The sequence below is a fragment of the Pseudophryne corroboree genome, chromosome 8, assembly GCF_028390025.1.
Source record: "Pseudophryne corroboree isolate aPseCor3 chromosome 8, aPseCor3.hap2, whole genome shotgun sequence".
NCBI classification, from domain to species: domain Eukaryota; kingdom Metazoa; phylum Chordata; class Amphibia; order Anura; family Myobatrachidae; genus Pseudophryne; species Pseudophryne corroboree.
The window spans coordinates 452,221,767-452,245,730 of NC_086451.1; the positions used below are offsets into that span (position 1 = coordinate 452,221,767).

Genomic DNA, 23,964 nt, shown 5'->3' on the forward strand with positions numbered 1-23,964 from the left:
GTCCTGTGTCCTAATCTCTCTTCAGCCATTGTCCTAATCTCTCCTCAGCCATGTTCCGTGTCTCTGTCCTGTGTCCTAATCTCTCCTCAGCCATGTTCCGTGTCTCTCTGTCCTGTGTCCTAATCTCTCCTCAGCCATGTTCCGTGTCTCTCTGTCCTGTGTCCTAATCTCTCCTCAGCCATGTTCCGTGTCTCTCTGTCCTGTGTCCCAATCTCTCCTCAACCATGTTCTGTGTCTCTCTGTCCTGTGTCCTAATCTCTCCTCAGCCATGTTCTGTGTCTCTCTGTCCTGTGTCCCAATCTCTCCTCAGCCATGTTCCGTGTCTCTCTGTCCTGTGTCCTAATTTCTCCCCAGCCATGTTCCATGTCTCTCTGTCCTGTGTCCTTCTCCAGCCATGTTCCGTGTCTCTCTGCCAGTGTCCTTCCCCAGCCATGTTCCGTGTCTCTATGCCCTGTGTCCTTTCCCAGCCATGTTCCGTGTCTCTCTGTCCAGTGTCCTTCCCCAGCCATGTTCCGTGTCTCTATGCCCTGTGTCCTTTCCCAGCCATGTTCTGTGTCTCTGTGTCCTGTGTCCTAACCTTTCCCCAGCCATGTTCTGTGACTTGATGTGCCAATATAATTTGAACCAAAGTGTGATCAATGCTATGTGTGTTTACTTTGGGGGTTTGTTCTTCTCCAACCATCTGATCAATGTCTGTTGAGCAGTTCAGATCTTCTCCGCTGCCATCAGACTGTCCTCAGCTCACACCCAGGTGCGGCCTGCCCCAGGAATTTGCCTCTCCAGTTTATGTCAGTTACTTGACATCTCCATTAAATCTGTACAATAGTCTACATCTCACAATTGCATTGCTTCGCACTTGTGTGTATAAACGTGTGAAGTGTCAGATTATATATTGTATCACACCTGACAATGCGATCTAAGTACTCTAGGAAACTTGCAATATAATCTATTCTGTTAGTGAATCTAAAGGTATCATTTGATCTCCACTCTTCCCTGCATCTATAAACGGGGTTCCGGCAGAATACTTTGCGTTAACCCCTCCGTACTCTCTCGCTGTCATGCATCACTCTCTGGGTGGTGTCAGACGGGGACACTGAATGTAGAGCTTTTACAGTCATTCTGTCAGTATTACTTAACATTCTAACTGCATTTATAGCAATGAGAGCCGCCGTTCCCGGACTCCGAGCATTGATTCTAGTGGAGTCTCGGCAAATATGCGTCTGCTCAGCCAGCACTTTAAACACTGTGACAGCGCCCGCTGAAGTGTCATTGCTTCCTACTAGATCCTATTTTATATCAGTGCTTTAGACTCAAACAGCTCATGTGACACCTACTTAAGAGAGTGCTCTGGTGGTGCTTTAATGCTGCGTTTATTTAAACATTGCTATAGCTAACAGACAACTATACAGTGTGTACACCATATGGCTACTTCTGTCAAACCCCTTGACTTATGTTCTGGCAAACTGCGGCTCTTAAATTAAGGTGGAACTACAAGTCCCAGCAATACATGCCAGCCTTTATTTTAACATATGACATTGTCATCTCTATAACTTATTCATTCACTTATCTGGCCTAGGTTAAGGCTAACATCACCAACCCAACGTGGGGAGTGTGAGAGCACAGCGGCCCATCTCTCTGGCCCATCCGGGTCAGGGGCGGCCCATCTGGGTCAGGGGCGGTCTATCTCTACTCAGACCTCTCCGCTTCTCTGTTTTCCGCAGGGCTCGTCTCATGCAGGCATTCAAAGAGTCTCACTCCCACGAATCCTTGCTCAGTCCTAGCAGTGCCGCGGAGGCGTTGGATCTGAATCTGGATGAAGACTCGGTGGTGAAACCCGTGCACAGCAGCATCCTGGGACAGGAGTTTTGTTTTGAGGTGACGGCTGTGATAGAGATCCACTCCCAGGATAGCACAGAGACATCAGTATAAGAAGTACAACGCCAAAACATGTCATGTGCAGTGAGGGTGGTGATACCGTCGCATGTAACATGCAGGGCTCGCTGTTATACACTGGCAGACAGGGCTGCCATCAGAAATTGTGGGGCCCGGGACTGTCAAAATAGACACCTAAAAAAAAAACTTGCCACACCGCTCCACCCCTATGTGATGTCACACATCATGACGTTACATATAGGTGGAGCATTGCGGACCTGCAGGAACAATTCACAGAGCTGATGTGCAGGGAAGGCTTGTTTAAGCCCTCCCTGCGCATCAGTCTGCTGTAGGAGCCAATGGTAGGCCCCCCTCTCTATAAGGGCCCAGGACTCCAGTCCCCCCACCGGTGGCTGCCCTGCTGGCAGAGATTGTAGCGGGCTCAACCGCTGTGCTCCCATTGGCAGACACTCTCCAAAGTTTTAAATGGGCTAAAAGCAATAGCCTGCGAGAAGCAGGACGTGCGGGATTTTGTGCGAGTCTTTAAAGCAGCAATCATTTACACGGTTGGTTTTGCAGTGTAAATGGTTGCCGCTTTAAAAATCTAGCCAGACTGGCACGAAATCCCGCACTTCCTGTTTTTCGCAGACTTTTGCGTTTAGCCCCATATGCCTGACGTTTAAAGTGAAGGTAAATGGCCTGTATTGTCCTAAACTAGAATTTAAAATAAATGTAAAATGTAAGAATAAGGTATCGAGAAACTCTCATGCATATATATAAGGTGTATGGAATGAGTTTGTGATATTTTTTTTATGGGGGGGTTTTGGTGTCGTTTTCTTCGTAAAGTGACCGGGAACCCCAAAATAGTGCACCGTATCCCCCATCGCTCGCCATGCTTCGGGCAAGGTGTCTCGCTCTGCTACCACTGCACTCGGCACAGGTTACACAGGTTACTATTCCCAATCGCAGTCCACGTGGATAGAGTATGAAAATGTTAAAAAAATTGAAAAAAAAGTGAAAAACTCATGTCAACCTAATGACAGTGTCAACATTTTATAGGTGTCGACCAATAGTGGTTGTCCTATTGCGTGTCGACCTAAGGACCATGTACCATTAAGTATGCAGTAGCTGAATTGTAAAACTGTTTTAATATTAAATTACCCCATAGATCAGGGGTGTCCAAACTCGGTCTTCAGGACCCCCTACCAGGTCATGTTTTCCAGAACACCTGTGGATATTTTAAAATGGGCCAGTTACTAATGAATACACCTGAGCTCCAACTGGGATATCTGGAAAACCTGAACTGTTAGGGGTCCTTGAGGACCGAGTTTGGACACCCCTGCTATAGATGATCAAAATCTATGTACTGTACATTTACTGAATTATTATTTGGACACGTCAGGTTATTTATATGTTCATGTGGGGCAGCCCCATGTTTTCATGACATTTATCTGTTTCCCCACTTTGTAGCATCACCCCCCCCCCCCCCTCCCCCCCCAGTGTCACAGTCAGTGAGAATTGTATGAGATCGCCTCTTGTTGTTTTGTTTCCCCCCGTGCAGGTGACCACAGCATCAGGTACCAAGTGTTTCGCCTGCCGCTCCGCCGCCGAACGGGACAAATGGATAGAGAACCTGCAGAGAGCTGTGAAGCCGAACAAGGTAAATATCTATAATGAAGCTATACTATGTGACGTTTATGGGGCCTATGGAATCCTACAGCAGTGGCAGTGCCGCAACTTTTCCTCAGCCTGTAATAATAGGATATACTCTTTTACTGGGTAAAAAGTTGTACTTATTATGGTATTGTGTGTAATATATATCTATCAAATATATGTACCTGCTGGTATACACTGGTTTGTGTAAGCTTTGTGTGTAGGCTCTATTGAGGCACCTTCTGGATACATGTGTGAGGTGAACCCGTTCTAATGCTCTCTACCTCTCAGAACTGCTAATCATTAGTAATGATTCATTACATCATACAAGACTTTAAAGAATAAAAGAAAAGCAAGAAACAAATGGGGGCTGATAAGTCTATACGAATGAAAGGCAGATAGATCTAATGGGATGTGTTTGACATTCCGGCGGTCATGTGACTGATGCCAGAATCCGGAAGGGGGGGGGGGAGAGTTAGGCACTAGGGGGGTGGTTAGCTATAGCCACCACCCTCCGAGGGTTAGCCATACCCGCTACCCTCCGAGGGTTAGCCACAGCCGCCACCCCAAAGGGTTATCCATAGCTGCCACCCCAGGAGGGTTAGGGTAGGGGATGGGGGAGGGGGAGAATACTTGCCCTGTCCGGTGTTGGGATCCTCATTGTCTGGATGCCGTTGTCGGTCATGTGACCACCGGCAACCAAACCGCTGAGATAACATACCCACTCTGATCTAGTAATAGGGGTGTTTTGCAAGTGGAAAAACACACCAAAACTGTCTGCTGTGGCCAAACCAGTAGTTAGTCGCTGACAGCATATGAGCCTCATGGTACCACTGACGCCTACTGGGGTGACGCAGCCAAAAACAGGCCTGATGTGGGATAAAAACAATGCAGGTGCAGCATTTGGCTTGAGGGCTCTGTCCAGTAGAGTTTACAGTCCAAGTGGATGATGGGTATAAGAGACACGAGTGTTGGCAGAAATGACAGCAGTGAAACTGTAGAGTGATTAATACCGCTTTCACATCGCAATGCTGGGTCACACCCGGTAATTGGAAACGGGTCCCTGGACATTGGCATTGGACCTTGAGAACTGGCTTCCCGACCCAGCAATATGCCGGGTTGGGTTGCCATCGGGGGCGGGGATGGAGCCGGCATCGCAGGCGGGTGCGGAGGCAGCGCTGGGAGATGAGATCATCTCCACGCCGCCTCTGTCTATGCTGTGAACGGGTCCCGGGTCGCATCGACCCGGCAAACCGTTCACACTGCACCTGACCCGGAAACAACCCTTATTTATTACCTTAGTTGAATTACTGGGACAGGTGGACCGGAAATTCGGGAGTGACCCCTTTCACATTGCACAGCGACCCGCGTCGACCCGGCAATATTATTAGATGCTGGAGAAGAGGGAGAGAGTTTCAGAGGTCAGGAGGAGGCAAAGAGAAACTACTGCATATGAGTGACTGATTTAGATGCTGGAGAATATGGAGAGAGTTCCAGAAGTCAGGAGGAGGCACAGATAAACTATAGAGTGATTGATTTATATGCTGTAGTAGAGTGAGGGAGTTCCAGAAGTCAGGAGGAGGCACAGATAAACTATAGAGTGATTGATTTATATGCTGTAGTAGAGTGAGGGAGTTCCAGAAGTCAGGAGGAGGCACAGATAAACTATAGAGTGATTGATTTATATGCTGTAGTAGAGTGAGGGAGTTCCAGAAGTCAGGAGGAGGCACAGATAAACTATAGAGTGATTGATTTATATGCTGTAGTAGAGTGAGGGAGTTCCAGAAGTCAGGAGGAGGCACAGATAAACTATAGAGTGATTGATTTATATGCTGTAGTAGAGTGAGGGAGTTCCAGAAGTCAGGAGGAGGCACAGATAAACTATAGAGTGATTGATTTATATGCTGTAGTAGAGTGATGGAGTTCCAGAGGTCAGGTGGAGGCACAGAAGGGTCAATTCATGAAGCAGTGAAAAGAGTGGAGAAGTGAGCCTGTGGAGAAGTTGCCCATGGCAACCAATCATCTGCTCCGTATGCAAATTATAAATGTTACTTCAATGCTGATTGGTTGCCATGGGCAACTTCTCCACACTTTTCACTGCTTTATGAATAGACACCAGAGAGAGCTTTATGGTCTGACTCTGCAGTTGTAAGGAACGACGTGTAATGGCGGCAGCTGTGAGTAGTAGAATCCGTACCTGGATATAAAGAAATAGGAGATGAAATATATTGCTCTAAACGGGAGTATGAGGATGCTGAGCTGCAAACGGAAAGAAAAATAACTCCGTCATGTAATTACATGACTGAAAAGCAATAATAGAAGCCGGAAAGATAAAGTCATGTATCGGGTAAAAGGTGATTGAGGGCATGTACATGCCAGTATTGAATCTATAATGGGCGTAGAGCGCGCGGTGCACCTCAGCACAGGGGACTAGGAGGACCGCACGCGTTGCACCGAGAAGAAGCTCGCCAATGTGTCCATGCAGCGGGACCCCTATGCTTGCTCCTGTCAGTTCCATTTTTTAGGCGGTGTGTCTGGAACGGTGGCTTGCACCATTGCAGAACGGGAATGGTACTAGTACAAGCCAATAAATGAAAGTCATTTCAAGGTGGCAAAGCCTTTTACAATTATATAGTTATATTAAAACTGTATCCTTATAAAATACATAAGTCTGCAATACTCACCAACCAGCATACAGAGTCATTTCCATTAATTTGTAAAGAAGAGTCTTCATCACCGGGTCATTACTGGAAATGAAAATTCCCATTAAGTCCCTTTGTATAGACTTGAAATATAATTGTAATGTAATTATATACAATAACTATACGTCTTCTGTCTTCCCCATCCCTAATGTAAGAAAACCTATTATGACTGCTCTTTCTTTACAGTAAAATACTCACCCTTCATTTATTAGCATAATTAAGGGTTCTTTCAGACCCGTCATCCAGATGACCTTTCCAGTCCTCTGTCCTAAAACAGGTGACCTTTCCAGTCCTCTGTCCTTCGTCCTGAAACAGGTGACCTTTCCAGTCCTGTGTCCTTGGTCCTGAAGCAGGTGACCTTTCCAGTCCTGTGTCCTTGGTCCTGAAACAGGTGACCTTTCCAGTCCTGTGTCCTTGGTCCTGAAACAGGTGACCTTTCCAGTCCTGTGTCCTTGGTCCTGAAACAGGTGACCTATCCAGTCCTGTGTCCTTAGTCCTGAAACAGGTGCCCTTTCCAGTCTTCTGTCCTTGGTCCTGAAACAGGTGACCTTTCCAGTCCTCTGTTCTTGGTCCTGAAACAGGTGACCTTTCCACAGTCCTCTGTTCTTGGTCCTGAAACAGGTGACCTTTCCAGTCATGTGTCCTTGGTCCTGAAACAGATGACCTATCCAGTCCTGTGTCCTTAGTCCTGAAACAGGTGCCCTTTCCAGTCTTCTGTCCTTGGTCCTGAAACAGGTGACCTTTCCAGTCCTGTGTCCTTAGTCCTGAAACAGGTGCCCTTTCCAGTCTTCTGTCCTTGGTTCTGAAACAGGTGACCTTTCCAGTCCTGTGTCCTTAGTCCTGAAACAGGTGCCCTTTCCAGTCTTCTGTCCTTGGTTCTGAAACAGGTGACCTTTCCAGTCCTGTGTCCTTAGTCCTGAAACAGGTGCCCTTTCCAGTCTTCTGTCCTTGGTCCTGAAACAGGTGACCTTTCCAGTCCTGTGTCCTTAGTCCTGACACAGGTGCCCTTTCCAGTCTTCTGTCCTTGGTCCTGAAACAGGTGACCTTTCCAGTCCTCTGTTCTTGGTCCTGAAACAGGTGACCTTTCCACAGTCCTCTGTTCTTGGTCCTGAAACAGGTGACCTATCCAGTCCTGTGTCCTTAGTCCTGAAACAGGTGCCCTTTCCAGTCTTCTGTCCTTGGTCCTGAAACAGGTGACCTTTCCAGTCCTGAGTCCTTGGTCCTGAAACAGGTGACCTTTCCAGTCCTCTGTTCTTGGTCCTGAAACAGGTGCCCTTTCCAGTCTTCTGTCCTTGGTCCTGAAACAGGTGCCCTTTCCAGTCTTCTGTCCTTGGTCCTGAAACAGGTGCCCTTTCCAGTCCTCTGTTCTTGGTCCTGAAACAGGTGACCTTTCCAGTCCTCTGTTCTTGGTCCTGAAATAGATGACCTTTCCAGTCCTGTGTCCTTAGTCCTGAAACAGATGACCTTTCCAGTCTTCTGTCCTTGGTCCTGAAACAGGTGACCTTTCTAGTCCTGTGTCCTTGGTCCTGAAACAGGTGACCTTTCCAGTCCTCTGTCCTTGGTCCTGAAACAGGTAACCTTTCCAGTCCTCTGTCCTTGGTCCTGAAACAGGTAACCTTTCCAGTCTTCTGTCCTCGGTCCTGAAACAGGTGACCTTTCCAGTCCTCTGTCCCTGGTCCTGAAACAGGGACCATCCACTCCTCGCACTACCGGAGTGCTGCCCATGGGCCCCAGCCCTATGATTTGTGCGCTGCAGTCACCAGGGAAATATAATAACTCATGTAAAAGTAATACTTCTGAATAGCAACCAAATGTCATTGGGAGGATTCTGTCACTATACCAAATACTGTTTCAGAAGATTCTGCTAAATACTGCAGAAACTAATTTGCATAATAAAATGAAGTTGCAAGTGCCTTAATGACAATATTTTAATTTTCGAAAAGTGATAACACAGTGTTTTATATGCTAAAATTGCCGGAAAATAAAGATTTGTATTACTTGGACAACCTTCTGGTTCCTGGCGCATTCAGTCTTTGTACTAAGGCTTTTTGTCATTCTGCAGCAAAGACTTGTGGATACGCTGTTTGTACAGATGGGTCCATGTTTATCTTGGCCTTTTAATAGGATTAACTGAGCCAGGGCAGTCAGACTTAATCCCCTGCTGTAATTACTTAATCCCCTGATGTATTGTTCTCTCTGTATTATATTGCAGCTGAGAACAATAGATGAAGGGCTTATGTTTATAAACCATGGTGTGCCTAGGCGCAGCAAAGAAGTCAAGATAAATGTGGATCCATCTGTATGTCAGCCACTGGTAGAACTGGCCTGAGTGGAGACAGGATTACCTGCAGACAGGTTCTATCACCCAGTGTGCAGTAGGAATAATTCTAACAAAGGGCCTAATTCAGGTTAATTGTAGAACGCAAAAATTACAAAAAGAGATGCGGGCGCAGAGCCCATCCTGCACATGCGCCCGCATTTTCTGCAGGGGGAAGCCGCAGAAAATGCGATCACCTCTGCCTGTCAATCAGGCAGAGGCGTTCGCGGGGAGGGTGGGCGTCAACGCTCAATTTCCTAGACTGAGCGTTGCGGAGCGTGGCCTGAAAACGGGGGTGGGTGGGGACGCGAACGGGGGCGTGATCGCGGCAACAGCGTGACGTCACGCGCTGCCGCCGTGATCAGAAACATGGCGGCGGGCCTCCCCGCAGAAGGCAACCTTAATTTCTGCTATCAAGCAGGAGGGGAGGCGACGGTCAGCATGCTCAGCTGCCTGCCCTGCGATGAGCGGCCCCCAGCATGCGAACAAAAGGCTTGCAAATTCTGCCCAAAACCCAGTGTCTGAGCATGATCCCCCCCCAGTGGCAGGTTGGTATGTGGAGAGTAGTGATAAACGCCAGGTCCTGGAGGGGATAGATAGGTCCTGTTATAGATATAGGACCCTATCCAGGTTGGATTGAAAAATGAGAGAAACACAATGTGGCGATTTTCGAACGACTGTGCATGCGCAGCATTTGCATTACACGTGCGCACCCGCGATTAGCAATTATTCCTGTGAACGCATCGTGCTTCAACGCAATCACATTTTGATTGACAGGACGCCAGCGTTTAGGGGAGGAAACATGGCATTTTGTGGGTGTGTTTGTAAAAACGCAGGCGTGGCAAGGCGTTTTCGGGTGGGTGTCCGATGTCAGCGATGACCACTTCCAGCCTCTTGTGTATGCCGAATTGTGGACGACCTTGCCTGGTGCAGATGGAAAAACTCTTCCCGTATTTGCGTATGGTTATGCGATCACATCACGCATTGTAATGCATTCGCAATTTTTTCAATTGGCGTTTTTTCTGCTCCACCCCTTCAATTAGAAAGTGCAAACTATTGTGCACCCACAATTGCACACAACTTACTAAGTCTACATGTAAAAGGGGCCCAACAGTGCTAGTATAGGCGTGCAATGCCATAAAACAGCAATTCTATTTGTGAATGGACCTTATTATATGCACATCCACAGGCATGCACCACTTTTAACAGACTAATCTAGTTTAGAGATGATTAGGAATTGTGTGGGGAAACTAGTGTGACAGGACGGTACCGTACGGAAGCACTCGCCGCTTGCCGCGTCCCGTTGACTGCGCACAGAATGGAAGGTCAAGCCGCACGAGGCCTGACCACATAGGGGATTCCCGCTTACCATCAGTAACCGCCTGTTACTGACTCCACCCACTGCGTTGTGGGCGGGTTCTTGCTGCCACCACCAAACTCCTAACCTGCCGTGGCGTTTGGAACCACGGTTCTGCTCTGTATGTGCCGACGCACTGCCTTACCACAGCTGTGTGGTGCTGACGAATCCCCACTAGCCACTTGCTAGGCCTCTACCGGTAGCTGGCGGAAGGCGGAGCTTGGAGACGTCAGGTGCTTCCCTGGACAGCCGGAGAACGGGGCTAGGTTTGGCCTAACCCTGTTGGTCACAAGATGAAGCAGTCTTCTTGAGGCAAAGGTGTTTATTGCTCAAAAACCTTTAAAAAGGCTCCTCCCTATTGCTAGGGGCAACAGCATACAATTAAGATGTTTCAGCAGAAGAAGATGTTACAATACAAACAAACGGTCTTCCTTCCTTTATCTGCCATCCACGGATCGTATATCAAATCCAAGCCCATAAACCCAATGATTAGCATCTCTCTCTAAGGAACTTACACATCAAAAAGGTATTGTCCTTCTCACCTCTCTGCTAGGACAGAGCCATTAGCATGCCACTTCCTATTTCCAGAGGATAAGAGTTGCTTATTCAGACAGCTATAGTAACTGCATTTTTCCTTTAAATATACACCAAGCCTGTCTTGAATATAAAATAGATACAGTTAAACATGCCTTCCTGCAATGGTGCACAGAGCACTACATAGGACATGTTAAAAGTAAAACACATCATTAAACAAACTTTTAAACAGTCCGTAACATGGCGCTGGGCACGAGGGTTAACCCCTTCAGTGCCGCAGGCGCCATTATACGTGTGGCTGGCTAGTCTCTCCGGCCACATTCCTCCCCCCCCATTCAAGCGGGTCAACCAGGGACCCATGTCCCAACGATTTGGGTCCTGGTCCCGCAGTCCTTAACGAGGTTACCGGGAGTTCTTTGGGGGTTCAGGCTCCTCCTGACGTGACAGTCCATCTGCATTGCTATGAGCCTTGCCTTGCTTGTGGATAATATGGAAGTCATAAACCTGAAGAGCAAGGCTCCACCGCAACAGTCTGCCGTTTTCCCCCGTGGTGTGTTGGAGCCACCGTAATGGATTGTGGTCCGTTACCACCGTAAAATGGCGGCCATGCAAATAGGGCTGAAGCTTCTTCACAGCCCAAACAATAGCCAAACATTCCTTTTCAATTGTGGCATACCCCACCTCCCGCGGTAGCAGCTTTCTGCTCAAATAGGCCACAGGGTGCTCCTGTCCATCCGGCCCCTCCTGGCTCAGTACTGCCCCGAGTCCGTACTGTGACGCATCAGTTTGTGCAACAAAGTTTTTACTATAGTCCGGTGCCATCAGTACTGGGGCTTGTACTAGAGCAGTTTTCAACGACTGGAATGCCAACTCACATGCGGTCGTCCAGTCAACTATCTTGGGGAGTTTCTTCTTAGTCAGATCAGTCAGGGGTTTGGCCACAGAACTAAAGTCAGGGACAAAACGTCTGTAGTATCCTGCGATCCCTAAGAAAGCCAGGACCTGTCTCTGGGTTGTGGGCCGGGGCCAGTCGCGGATCGCCTCCACCTTCGCTGGTTCAGGCTTCACCTTACCTCCCCCCACACGGTGCCCCAGGTACTGTACCTCTGTCATCCCCATTTGGCACTTGTCTGCCCTGATGGTCAGACCTGCCCACCGAATCCTCTCTAACACCAACCCCACATGGCCCAGGTGCTCTTCCCAGGTTCGGCTGAAGACAGCAATGTCATCCAAGTAGGCCTGGGCGAACTCTCGGAACCCCTTCAGCAGGTCATCGACCACACTCTGGAAGGTGGCTGGCGCATTCTTCATCCCGAATGGCATCGTTTTGAACTCAAACAAGCCAAAGGAGGTGATGAAGGCGGACCGTTCCTGAGCCTCGGGAGTCATTGGTATCTGCCAATACCCCTTGCTCAGATCGAACGTAGAGATGTACTTCGCCCCAGCCAGCTCGTCTAACAGTGCGTCAATGCGGGGTAGGGGATAGGCGTCTGATTTGGTTACTTCGTTCAACCGGCGGTAGTCTACGCAGAACCTGGTTGTCCGGTCCTTCTTGGGAACCAGTACAACAGAGGCGGCCCAGGGACTGTTGGAGCGCGTGATTACGCCTAGCGCTAACATCTCCTGCACCTCTTGGTAGATACTCGCCTGCGCCTCTGGTGAGACCCGATACGCGGGTTGCCGAATCGGCCTATGCTCACCAGTGTCTACATGATGGGCACGTAGGGAAGTCAGGCCGGGCTTCCTGCTGAACTGGGCCTCAAAGGACAGCAGCACTGACTCCAGCTGCTCCCTCTTGTGGTTACCAAGCTCACTGCTCCAGCTAACTTCCTCTACACCACCCTCACCCTTGGCATCCGCGAGGAGGTCAGGAATGGGATCTTTTCCTGGTTCCTCCATCGGCAGGCAGCACACAGCGGCTACCGACTCCACACGCTCGTGGTATGCCTTCAACATGTTTATATGGTAGGTACGCTGCCTCCTACCATCGCTGTCAAATGACACCACGTAGGTGATGTCGCTTAGGCGTTTTGCAACCGTGTACGGTCCCGCCCAGGCAGCCTGGAGCTTGTTCTGACGTGTGGGCACCAGAACCAGCACCTTCTGCCCTACTCCAAAGACCCGAGCACGCGCGCCCTGGTCATACCAAGTCTTCTGCTTGGTCTGTGCTTCCGCAAGATTTGCTTGCGCTAGTCCCATGAGATTTTCTAACCGATCTCTGAGCTTCAACACATACTCCACCACGGACTCATCCTGGTGGTTCAGCTCCCCCTCCCAAGACTCCCGGAACAGGTCAAGAGGTCCACGGACTCTGCGGCCATATAGTAACTCGAAGGGCGAGAATCCGGTTGACTCCTGGGGCACCTCTCGATATGCAAACAGGAGGTGCGGCAGGTATCGCTCCCAGTCTCCTCCCTCCGAAGTCACAAATGCCCGTAGCATCTGCTTCAGAGTGCCATTGAATCTCTCGCAAAGTCCGTTCGTCTGGGGATGATAGGGGGCAGTGCGGAGTTGGCGCACTCCGCACTTCGCCCAGAGACACTGGACCAGATCACTCATGAACTGCGTCCCTTGATCGGTTAGGATCTCACTGGGGAACCCTACTCTACTAAATATGCCTAGCAGAGCGTCCGCTACCTTTTCCGCAGTGATGGCGGACAGAGCCACAGCCTCCGGATACCGGGTAGCATAATCCACCACGGTGAGGATGTATCTCTTCCCCGATCTACTGGGCACAGGTAGGGGACCGACTATGTCCACCACAGCCACTCGTTGGAAAGGTTCCCCGACTATTGGCAAAGACCTCAGGGGAGCCCGAGCACTGGGGCGTCCCAGCCGTTGGCACACATCACAGGACTTACAGTAGGTCCGGACGTCATCCGACACTCCGGGCCAAAAAAAGTTCTGCGTCAGGCGCCTCAGTGTTCGGTCCCTCCCCTGGTGTCCCGCCAAAGGAATTTCATGGGCAACTGACATCAATTGCTCCCGAAAGCTCCTGGGAACCACCAGTTGAACTTGCTCCCGCACTGGCCTATCCCCTTCTACCTTGGCTACCCGGTACAGTAACTGTTTCCACCAGGTCACACTCCCTGCCCCCATCCCAGCAAGGCCGCGGCCAGCTTGGCGCCTCATACCTTCCAGGGATGGGTCAGAGAGCTGAGCTTCCCTAAACTCCTGCCTGCGGCCCTCACTTTCTCCTAAGTTTGGACACTCTACAGGGGGAATATTGGGGTCAGTCAAGTTGGGGTCAGTCAAGTTGGGGTCAGTCATGGTAGGGTCGGGGTAGTCACTCATACTCACCGCCGGAGTTGGCAAACCACTAGGGACAGGAGCATCACTGGGCACCCGCACAGGATTCAACAAACTGGAACCGACATCCTCTGCGTTGCTAGGGGACGTAGGCCCACCAGAGGCAAGGGGCAGATGTGCTGATCTGGCCGCTGTGGTCTTTTCCTCTGGGATGGCTGACGCTGTGGTTGGCGGTTGTTCAGCCGCTGGGGTCTTTTCCTCTGGACTGGGCGGTGCTGGCAGAGACGATGAAGACTGTCGTCTGGCCGCTTGACTCCGGGTGATGGCGTTCGCGAAGGCAGTAACGATCCCTCCACCGAGATCATTCCCCAAGACGACATCAGTTGGGAGGCCATCCATGACGGCAACATCTCTTAACTCTTGTCCAGCTCCCCAGTCGAGGTAGACTCTGGCCATGGGCACTTCTCGCTCTAGCCCATCGGCCACTGTAACTTTTGCAGTGCAACCCTGCAGTACGGCAGCAGGGTCGACCAGGTGGGGGCTTACAACGGTTATGGAGGCCCCAGAGTCTCTTAAGCCTTCGCCCTGCAGGGATCCCACTTGAACCGGCTGCAGGTGCCGCCACATATTTGGTGGGGGCTTCTTAGCCATACAGGTGACTCTTTCCGTGGAGTCCACCTGTTTCTTGCCACACTCCATCGGACTGACTGGAGGGGGTACAGTCTCTGGAAGCTCATCTTCCCGGGTTAAGCAAGCAATCCGGGCTCCAGCACTCGGATTTGGGGCACGAGTCTGGGGTGCTTGGGATGCAGGACAGTTCATCCTCAGATGTCCGATCTTCCCACAGCCATAGCACTTTTTGTCCAGGCGTGGCTCCGATGGCCTCTGATTACTGGCAGGGGCACTGCGGGGCGGTTGCTGGCCAAAAGCACCCGGGTTGGAAGATGCTTGCTTTGGGGGGCGATGAGCTGAAGAGGGGTGTCCCCCTGGTGGTACAGTCTTTTGGGGTTGGCTGCTGGTTGGGCGCTTCTGCCCCTGCGGCCGAATTGCCACATATTTGTCTGCTAACTGGGCAGCCATCTTTAAGCTGGGTGGCTCCCGATCTAGCACCCACTCCTTCACTTCTGGGGCGCACCTGCGGTAGAACTGCTCCCTGCAGATCAGGTCGATCAGTGCGTCCCACGTAGTGGCTTCCGAATCTTTCACCCACTTCACCACGTACTGCCTCAGCTGGGTGGCGAACTGCTCATGGGTGCTGCTAGGATTCTTGGGCAAGTCTCTGAATTTCTTCCTGTAAGACTCAGGAGTGATGAAGAATCGCTGGAGGAGGGCCTTCTTGACTTCGTCGTAGTTCCCACAGTCCTCCGTCGCCACTCCTCGATAGGCCTCCAAGGCCTCTCCATGCAGAGTGGGCACAAGGTGTCTCACCCACTCTGACTTGGGTAGATCATGTAGTTTACAAGTCCTCTCAAAGACTTGCAAATGTCCATCAATGTCCCCATCACTGTCTGCAAACTTGGCAAACTGAACTCGTCCTGATCTGTGTACAACAGCTGACAACGGCTCCCGGGGTACCACGGCCTGTGGTGCCCGCTCATCACGCCACATCTGGATGATGATCAAGCGTTCTTGCTCTGTTGCCCTTTCCCCCAATTCCGCTAGCCGATCTGCTAGGGTATCCGGGCCGCCCCCCCTGGGACGTTGGGATCCTGGCCCTGCTAGGGATTGTTGGGAGACATGGCTGTTGTGAGAGAGGGAGGGGCTTGTGGTTCTCACCGGTTCCTCATGAAGGTCCACTGCTGGGCCGTCCTCTGCGTTGCTGACGCCGTCAGTGCTTTCCACCTCCGCCCGATGAGACTCCTCCACGCTTCTGAGCGCCGCCTGCATGACGCTCCTGGACGCGTTGAAAGGGATTTCCACACCCTTCCCCTGGCATACGATCTCCAGATCCTCCTTGGACATTCCGCTGAATTCCGCCATCTTGTGCGTTCTCCTGCGCTGCAGTTACTCCTCTCCTGAGTAACTCGGCTTCTCCAATCGGGTGATGAAAAGCCGCCTGGGATTATCCCACCACTATGCCACCAATTTCTGTGACAGGACGGTACCGTACGGAAGCACTCGCCGCTTGCCGCGTCCCGTTGACTGCGCACAGAATGGAAGGTCAAGCCGCACGAGGCCTGACCACATAGGGGATTCCCGCTTACCGTCAGTAACCGCCTGTTACTGACTCCACCCACTGCGTTGTGGGCGGGTTCTTGCTGCCACCACCAAACTCCTAACCTGCCGTGGCGTTTGGAACCACGGTTCTGCTCTGTATGTGCCGACGCACTGCCTTACCACAGCTGTGTGGTGCTGACGAATCCCCACTAGCCACTTGCTAGGCCTCTACCGGTAGCTGGCGGAAGGCGGAGCTTGGAGACGTCAGGTGCTTCCCTGGACAGCCGGAGAACGGGGCTAGGTTTGGCCTAACCCTGTTGGTCACAAGATGAAGCAGTCTTCTTGAGGCAAAGGTGTTTATTGCTCAAAAACCTTTAAAAAGGCTCCTCCCTATTGCTAGGGGCAACAGCATACAATTAAGATGTTTCAGCAGAAGAAGATGTTACAATACAAACAAACGGTCTTCCTTCCTTTATCTGCCATCCACGGATCGTATATCAAATCCAAGCCCATAAACCCAATGATTAGCATCTCTCTCTAAGGAACTTACACATCAAAAAGGTATTGTCCTTCTCACCTCTCTGCTAGGACAGAGCCATTAGCATGCCACTTCCTATTTCCAGAGGATAAGAGTTGCTTATTCAGACAGCTATAGTAACTGCATTTTTCCTTTAAATATACACCAAGCCTGTCTTGAATATAAAATAGATACAGTTAAACATGCCTTCCTGCAATGGTGCACAGAGCACTACATAGGACATGTTAAAAGTAAAACACATCATTAAACAAACTTTTAAACAGTCCGTAACATGGCGCTGGGCACGAGGGTTAACCCCTTCAGTGCCGCAGGCGCCATTATACGTGTGGCTGGCTAGTCTCTCCGGCCACAACTAGGCTATCCTTTAAGGCTCAAAATACACCGTGAGTGTGGCTCGGACAGTTCTGGGCGTGGTTTTGTTAAAGTGGGTGTGGCTAATAACTGTCGAAAGGTGATCGAGAATGGATTTGACCTGATTCCGTGCACAGTGCACCATACCGAGTGCAGGAGATGCTGAGTATTAAGTACACGTGGGTAAAGTGGAAGTGGCTCTACAACAGTAGAATAAAACTGTGGGCCTAATTCACATCTGATCTCTGGGCTGCCTTTTTTTGCTGCATTGCGATCAGATAATCGCCGCCTAAAGGGGGAGTGTTGTTTTTTTTTCGCTGTGCAAGTGTGCGATCGCATGTGTAGCAGAGCTGCTAAAAATCAGTTTGTGTAGTCTCTGCGCAGCCCCGGACTTACTCCTACAGTGCGATGAGAACAGGCTGTTCGAGGCCGGACCTGAAAACGCTTGAGCCCGCCTGCGTTTTTCCGGACACTCCCTGAAAACGGTCAGTTGCCACCCACAAATGGCCTCTTCCTGTCAATCTTCTTGCGAACGCCCGTGCGAATAGATCCTTCGCACCATCCCATCGCAGGGTGCAAATGCCGTTGCACCCGTGCGATGAGCCGGCGCAGTGCGGTGCACACGCTTGCGCAGTTCTGACCTGACCACCTGCTGTGCAAAAAAACGCACAGCGGCGATCAGATCTGAATTAGGCCCTGCGCCCCAGCAGGAGGGCTAGAAATGAACAATAAACACATTGCATGGTGGTAATGGCAGCTATAAGAGCTTGTCACACCACATTACCGATGGCAGATGTTTATTGTGAGATATGGTATGTGATTTATATGAAACGTGACAGCGCTCGTTAATCATACATTATATGCTATGTCTTCATTAGTACATCCCAGTAACAACGTATAACATCACTGCACTCCCATCCACTGTGAAATGGGATATCAGCGCCATTATCTCCGTAGACACCCGGCACAGGCGCAGCTTCATAATGATGTCATTAACCTGTTTAATATACTGCACAAAACGACGATTCCGCTGTAGTCAGGGGTGACGCTGCCATACGGCTATTATGTCGGTCAGTCAGCGAGATAACTATCCGGGGGAGCCTAAACGCTGATATGTAGCACAGCGCAGGTCTGTATAGCGTTCAGGACCAAGAACCTAATTGCCGGAACCTGAATATAAAGTCAGCTCTATTCTTAAAGTTGGGCTTGCTGCCATGTTTCTGTGCCCATCATTTACCTTATTATAGAGCAGTTTTTTTGCTTTTTATCTCCCTGTACACGCCACGGTGCCACCCACTTTGCCATACTTTACCATGGCTGGCGCCAGTCAGAGACGCCCAGATTCTACAGCACAGAACGTTACTTGTGTCGCAATTATTTGTTGCAATTCACTTAAACATGACAAACTATTCACAGTTAAAACAAATGACCACAAAATAGCACTAATCCTCCTCTTACTGCTCAGCCAAGGTGTACCATTCACTGCAACACATTCTACTCCAACTGTGATACCCATTTACATGTTCAGATATCTAGTCCCTGCTTTTCTTTCTTCCCATCAGTCCCCCCACCCCCGATGTCGGCAGAATATAAAATACATTTTATGACTAAGCAGTACATTTTGTGTCTAAGCACTGATGTCAGGTCATGTCCGCCTGTCAGATCATGTAGCACTTGTAGCTCAAAAATACCTGTTAAGTCTTAAAGCCCAAATGTATTAAGCCTTAAAAAGGGATACAGTGCAGACGGATAAAGAGTGATAAAGTACCAGCCAATCAGCTTCCTGTAATTTTGCAAACAGAGCCTGTGGCATGACAGTTAGGAAGCTGATTGGCTGGTTATTTCTCACTCTTTATCCGTCTCTTGTTAAGGATTAATACATTTGGGCCTTCCTAAACCACATGCAGTACTCTGTATAGATGAGGCTTATTTATGATCCGCCAGCTGCCGTGGAACTACAAGATCTAGCATACCGTCCCAGCGGTGGGCCATGTCTCGCTGATCTCTGGTGTAGAGCTCAGTGGCTCCCATTGTAACCGTATAACAACACGCTGTAATGGTCTGTTATTCTGTTACAGCTGTCACACTGCTTAGGTGATTGTTACATTGTGATTAGAAGTGTCACACGGCTTTGAACTTTATTATATTAGGAACCATAATGTTGTTTAGAAATGTGACACGTTATATAATTCGCAGTTACTTTTTATGAGACTGTGACATAACATATACACAGCTCTGTGTCTACAGCCATTAGATCTGTATTATACAGGCCTGTGCTATGCGACATATACAGTAAATGTATTGTTCTATACCATTTATGGTGTTTTTTAATACTACAGAATTATACAGGTTGAGTGTCCCATATCCAAATATTCCGAAATACGGATTTTTTTTGAGTGAGAGTGAGATAGTGAAACCTTTGTTTTTTGATGGCTCAGTGTACACAAACTTTGTTTAATACACAAAGGGGGTCATTCCGAGTTGTTCGCTCGTTATTTTTTCCCCGCAACGGAGCGATTAGTCGCTAATGCGCATGCGCAATGTCCGCAGTGCGACTGCGCCAAGTAAATTTGCTATGCAGTTAGGAATTTTACTCACGGCGTTATGAGGTTTTTTCTTCGTTCTGGTGATCGTAATGTGATTGACAGGAAGTGGGTGTTCCTGGGCGGAAACTGGCCGTTTTATGGGTGTGTGCGAAAAAACGCTACCGTTTCTGGGAAAAACGCGGGAGTGGCTGGAGAAACGGAGGAGTGTCTGGGCGAACGCTGGGTGTGTTTGTGACGTCAAACCAGGAACGAAACTGACTGAACTGATCGCAGATGCCGAGTAAGTCTCGAGCTACTCAGAAACTGCTAAGAAGTGTCTATTCACAATTCTGCTAATCTTTCGTTCGCAATTTTGATAAGCTAAGATTCACTCCCAGTAGGCGTCGGCTTAGCGTGTGCAAAGCTGCTAAAAGCAGCTTGCGAGCGAACAACTCGGAATGACCCCCAAAGTTATTAAACATATTGTATTAGAGTGACCTTCAGGCTATGTGTATAATGTGTATATGAAACATAAATGAATTGTGTGTATGTACACAAACTTTGTTTAATACAAAAAGTTATTAAAAATATTGTCTAAAATGACCTTCAGGCTGTGTGTATAAGGTGTATATGAAACATAAATGCATTCTGTGCTTAGACTTGGGTCCCATCGCCATGATATCTCATTATAGTATGGAATTATTCCAAAATACAGAAAAATCCGCTATCCAAAATACTTCTGGTCCCAGGCATTTTGGATAAGGGATACTCAACCTGTATACTATTTAGGTCTGCATTAGAAGTAAGTTATACAGTATTAGGTGTCTTTTATCTGATTATTGCAGTTTTGGGTTTTTTACATTTCTTTTAGCTTTTATAACATATTTATTATCATATAATTATTTTTTTGTCGGTATTCAGTATATTCTGGGTGATATTTAGTGGGGGCAGACATGGAGATACTGTGTGGCTAGAAATTGCAGAAAGGTACTGTATGGGGATAGGTGCTGAATCTTCATTATTGTGTAGGAACTAGGGGGCTAAATCAGAACTGATCGCTCGCTATTTTTTTTTTGCAGTCCTACGATCAGATAGTCGCCGCCCATAGGGGAGTGTATTTTAGCTGTACAAGTGTACGTCCGCATGTGTAGCCGAGCTGTACAAACTGATTTTGTACAGTCTCTGAGTAGCCCAGGACTTACTCAGCCGCTGCGATCACTTCAGCCTGTCCGGGACCGGAATTAACGTCAGGAACCCACCCTGTAAACACTTAGACACGCCTGCCTTTTTCCAACCAGAAAACGGTCAGTTGCCACCCACGAACGCCCTCTTCCTGTCAGTCACCTTGCGATCATGCATGCAAATGGATTCTTCGCACAATCCCAACGATGAGCAGCGATCCGCTTTGTACCCGTGCAACGCGCCTGCGCGGTTTAGACCTGATCGCCCGCTGTACGAAAACGCAGCCTAGCGATCAGGTCTGAATTAGCCCCCAGGTGTTCTGAGAGATTCTGTGGGGCCAGACAGTGGCCCCGATCATTTGGAATGACACATCGTGTACATCGTTCCGTGTGTATGCCAGATACCGATGGCGATGCACGCACCCGCGGGTCGCTAATGACAGCCCCCGATCTTTTGAACATGCAAGAAGATCTGGGGCTGTCGTTAGCGATGCCATGCTGCCGGATGCAGCATGGCGTCTGCTGCCGTTTGTCACCGCCGGGCACAATGTGTCATCGTGCCATGTGTACCCACCATAAGAGTATAGGTGGGTACACACGAGACGATTCAAAATAGTCACACTTGCCAATGCCACCGGCGCGCGGGGGGGGGGGGTGAGAAGGGGCGGGGGCCAATGCTGCATAGAGATGCTGTGTGGAACAGGTGTTGTAGATGGATGCTGTGGGGAACAGGTGCTGTAGAGGGATGCTGTGGGGAACAGGTGTTGTAGAGAGATGCTGTGGGGAACAGGTGTTGTAGAGGGATGCTGTGGGGAACAGGTGTTGTAGAGAGATGTTGTGGGGAACAGGTGTTGTAGAGAGATGCTGTGTGGAACAGGTGTTGAAGAGGGATGCTGTGGGGAGCAGGTGTTGTAGAGGGATGCTGTGGGGAGCAGGTGTTGTAGAGGGATGCTGTGGGGAAAAGGTGTTGTAGAGGGATGTTGTGGGGAACAGGTGTTGTAGAGGGATGCTGTGTGGAACAGGTGTTGTAGAGGGATGTTGTGGGGAACAGGTGTTGTAGAGGGATGCTGTGGGGAGCAGGTGTTGTAGAGGGATGCTGTGGGGAATAGGTGTTGTAGAGGGATGTTGTGGGGAACAGGTGTTGTAGAGGGATGTTGTGGGGAACAGGTGTTGTAGAGGGATGTTGTGGGGAACAGGTGTTGTAGAGGGATGCTGTGTGGAACAGGTGTTGTAGAGGGATGTTGTGGGGAACAGGTGTTGTAGAGGGATGCTGTGGGGAGCAGGTGTTGTAGAGGGATGCTGTGGGGAGCAGGTGTTGTAGAGGGATGCTGTGGGGAACAGGTGTTGTAGGGGGATGCTGTGGGGAACAGGTGTTGTAGAGGGATGCTGTGGGGAACAGGTGTTGTAGAGGGATGTTGTGGGGAACAGGTGTTGTAGAGGGATGCTGTGTGGAACAGGTGTTGTAGAGGGATGTTGTGGGGAACAGGTGTTGTAGAGGGATGTTGTGGGGAACAGGTGTTGTAGAGAGATGCTGTGGGGAACAGGTGTAGTAGAGGGATGCTGTGGGGAGCAGGTGTTGTAGAGGGATGCTGTGGGGAACAGGTGTTGTAGAGGGATGCTGTGGGGAACAGGTGTTGTAGAGAGATGCTGTGGGGAACAGGTGTTGTAGAGGGATGCTGTGGGGAGCAGGTGTTGTAGAGAGATGCTGTGGGGAACAGGTGTTGTAGAGGAATGCTGTAGGGAACAGGTGTTGTGGAGAGATGCTGTGGGGAACAGGTGTTGTAGAGGGATGCTGTAGGGAACATGTGTTGTGATGCTGTGGGGAACAGGTGTTGTAAAGGGATGCTGTGGGGAACAGGTATTATAGAGAGATGCTGTGGGGAACAGGTGTTGTAGAGGGATGCTGTGGGGAAGGGGTGTTGTAGAGAGATGCTGTGGGGAGCAGGTGTTGTAGAGGGATGCTGTGGGAAACAGGTGTTGTAGAGGGATACTGTGGGGAACAGGTGTTGTAGAAAGATGCTGTGGGGAACAGGTGTTGTAGAGGGATGCTGTGGGGAACAGGTGTTGTAGAGGGATGCTGTGGGAAACAGGTGTTGTAGAGGGATGCTGTGGGAAACAGGTGTTGTAGAGGGATGCTGTGGGAAACAGGTGTTGTAGAGGGATACTGTGGGGAACAGGTGTTGTAGAAAGATGCTGTGGGGAACAGGTGTTGTAGAGGGATGCTGTGTGGAACAGGTGTTGTAGATGGATGCTGTGGGGAACAGGTGCTGTAGAGGGATGCTGTGGGGAACAGGTGTTGTAGAGAGATGCTGTGGGGAACAGGTGTTGTAGAGGGATGCTGTGGGGAACAGGTGTTGTAGAGAGATGTTGTGGGGAACAGGTGTTGTAGAGAGATGCTGTGTGGAACAGGTGTTGTAGAGGGATGCTGTGGGGAGCAGGTGTTGTAGAGGGATGCTGTGGGGAGCAGGTGTTGTAGAGGGATGCTGTGGGGAAAAGGTGTTGTAGAGGGATGTTGTGGGGAACAGGTGTTGTAGAGGGATGCTGTGTGGAACAGGTGTTGTAGAGGGATGTTGTGGGGAACAGGTGTTGTAGAGGGATGCTGTGGGGAGCAGGTGTTGTAGAGGGATGCTGTGGGGAATAGGTGTTGTAGAGGGATGTTGTGGGGAACAGGTGTTGTAGAGGGATGTTGTGGGGAACAGGTGTTGTAGAGGGATGTTGTGGGGAACAGGTGTTGTAGAGGGATGCTGTGTGGAACAGGTGTTGTAGAGGGATGTTGTGGGGAACAGGTGTTGTAGAGGGATGCTGTGGGGAGCAGGTGTTGTAGAGGGATGCTGTGGGGAGCAGGTGTTGTAGAGGGATGCTGTGGGGAACAGGTGTTGTAGGGGGATGCTGTGGGGAACAGGTGTTGTAGAGGGATGCTGTGGGGAACAGGTGTTGTAGAGGGATGTTGTGGGGAACAGGTGTTGTAGAGGGATGCTGTGGGGAACAGGTGTTGTAGAGGGATGCTGTGGGGAACAGGTGTTGTAGAGGGATGTTGTGGGGAACAGGTGTTGTAGAGAGATGCTGTGGGGAACAGGTGTAGTAGAGGGATGCTGTGGGGAGCAGGTGTTGTAGAGGGATGCTGTGGGGAACAGGTGTTGTAGAGGGATGCTGTGGGGAACAGGTGTTGTAGAGAGATGCTGTGGGGAACAGGTGTTGTAGAGGGATGCTGTGGGGAGCAGGTGTTGTAGAGAGATGCTGTGGGGAATAGGTGTTGTAGAGGAATGCTGTAGGGAACAGGTGTTGTGGAGAGATGCTGTGGGGAACAGGTGTTGTAGAGGGATGCTGTAGGGAACATGTGTTGTGATGCTGTGGGGAACAGGTGTTGTAAAGGGATGCTGTGGGGAACAGGTATTATAGAGAGATGCTGTGGGGAACAGGTGTTGTAGAGGGATGCTGTGGGGAAGGGGTGTTGTAGAGAGATGCTGTGGGGAGCAGGTGTTGTAGAGGGATGCTGTGGGAAACAGGTGTTGTAGAGGGATACTTTGG

The 23,964-nt window shown here is 49.9% G+C and overlaps 1 protein-coding gene across 12 annotated transcripts in view; it reads left to right on the forward strand.

Moving 5' to 3' along the window:
* Window positions 1-23,964, forward strand: part of SYNGAP1 (synaptic Ras GTPase activating protein 1) — a 496,744-nt gene that overhangs the window by 342,784 nt on the left and 129,996 nt on the right. For all 12 annotated transcript variants that reach the window (XM_063938281.1, XM_063938276.1, XM_063938275.1 and 9 more), the window contains 2 exons: window positions 1,722-1,875; window positions 3,434-3,532. In XM_063938281.1, coding sequence (XP_063794351.1) covers window positions 1,722-1,875; window positions 3,434-3,532 — 253 coding nt within the window. The remainder of the gene's footprint in view (window positions 1-1,721; window positions 1,876-3,433; window positions 3,533-23,964) is intronic.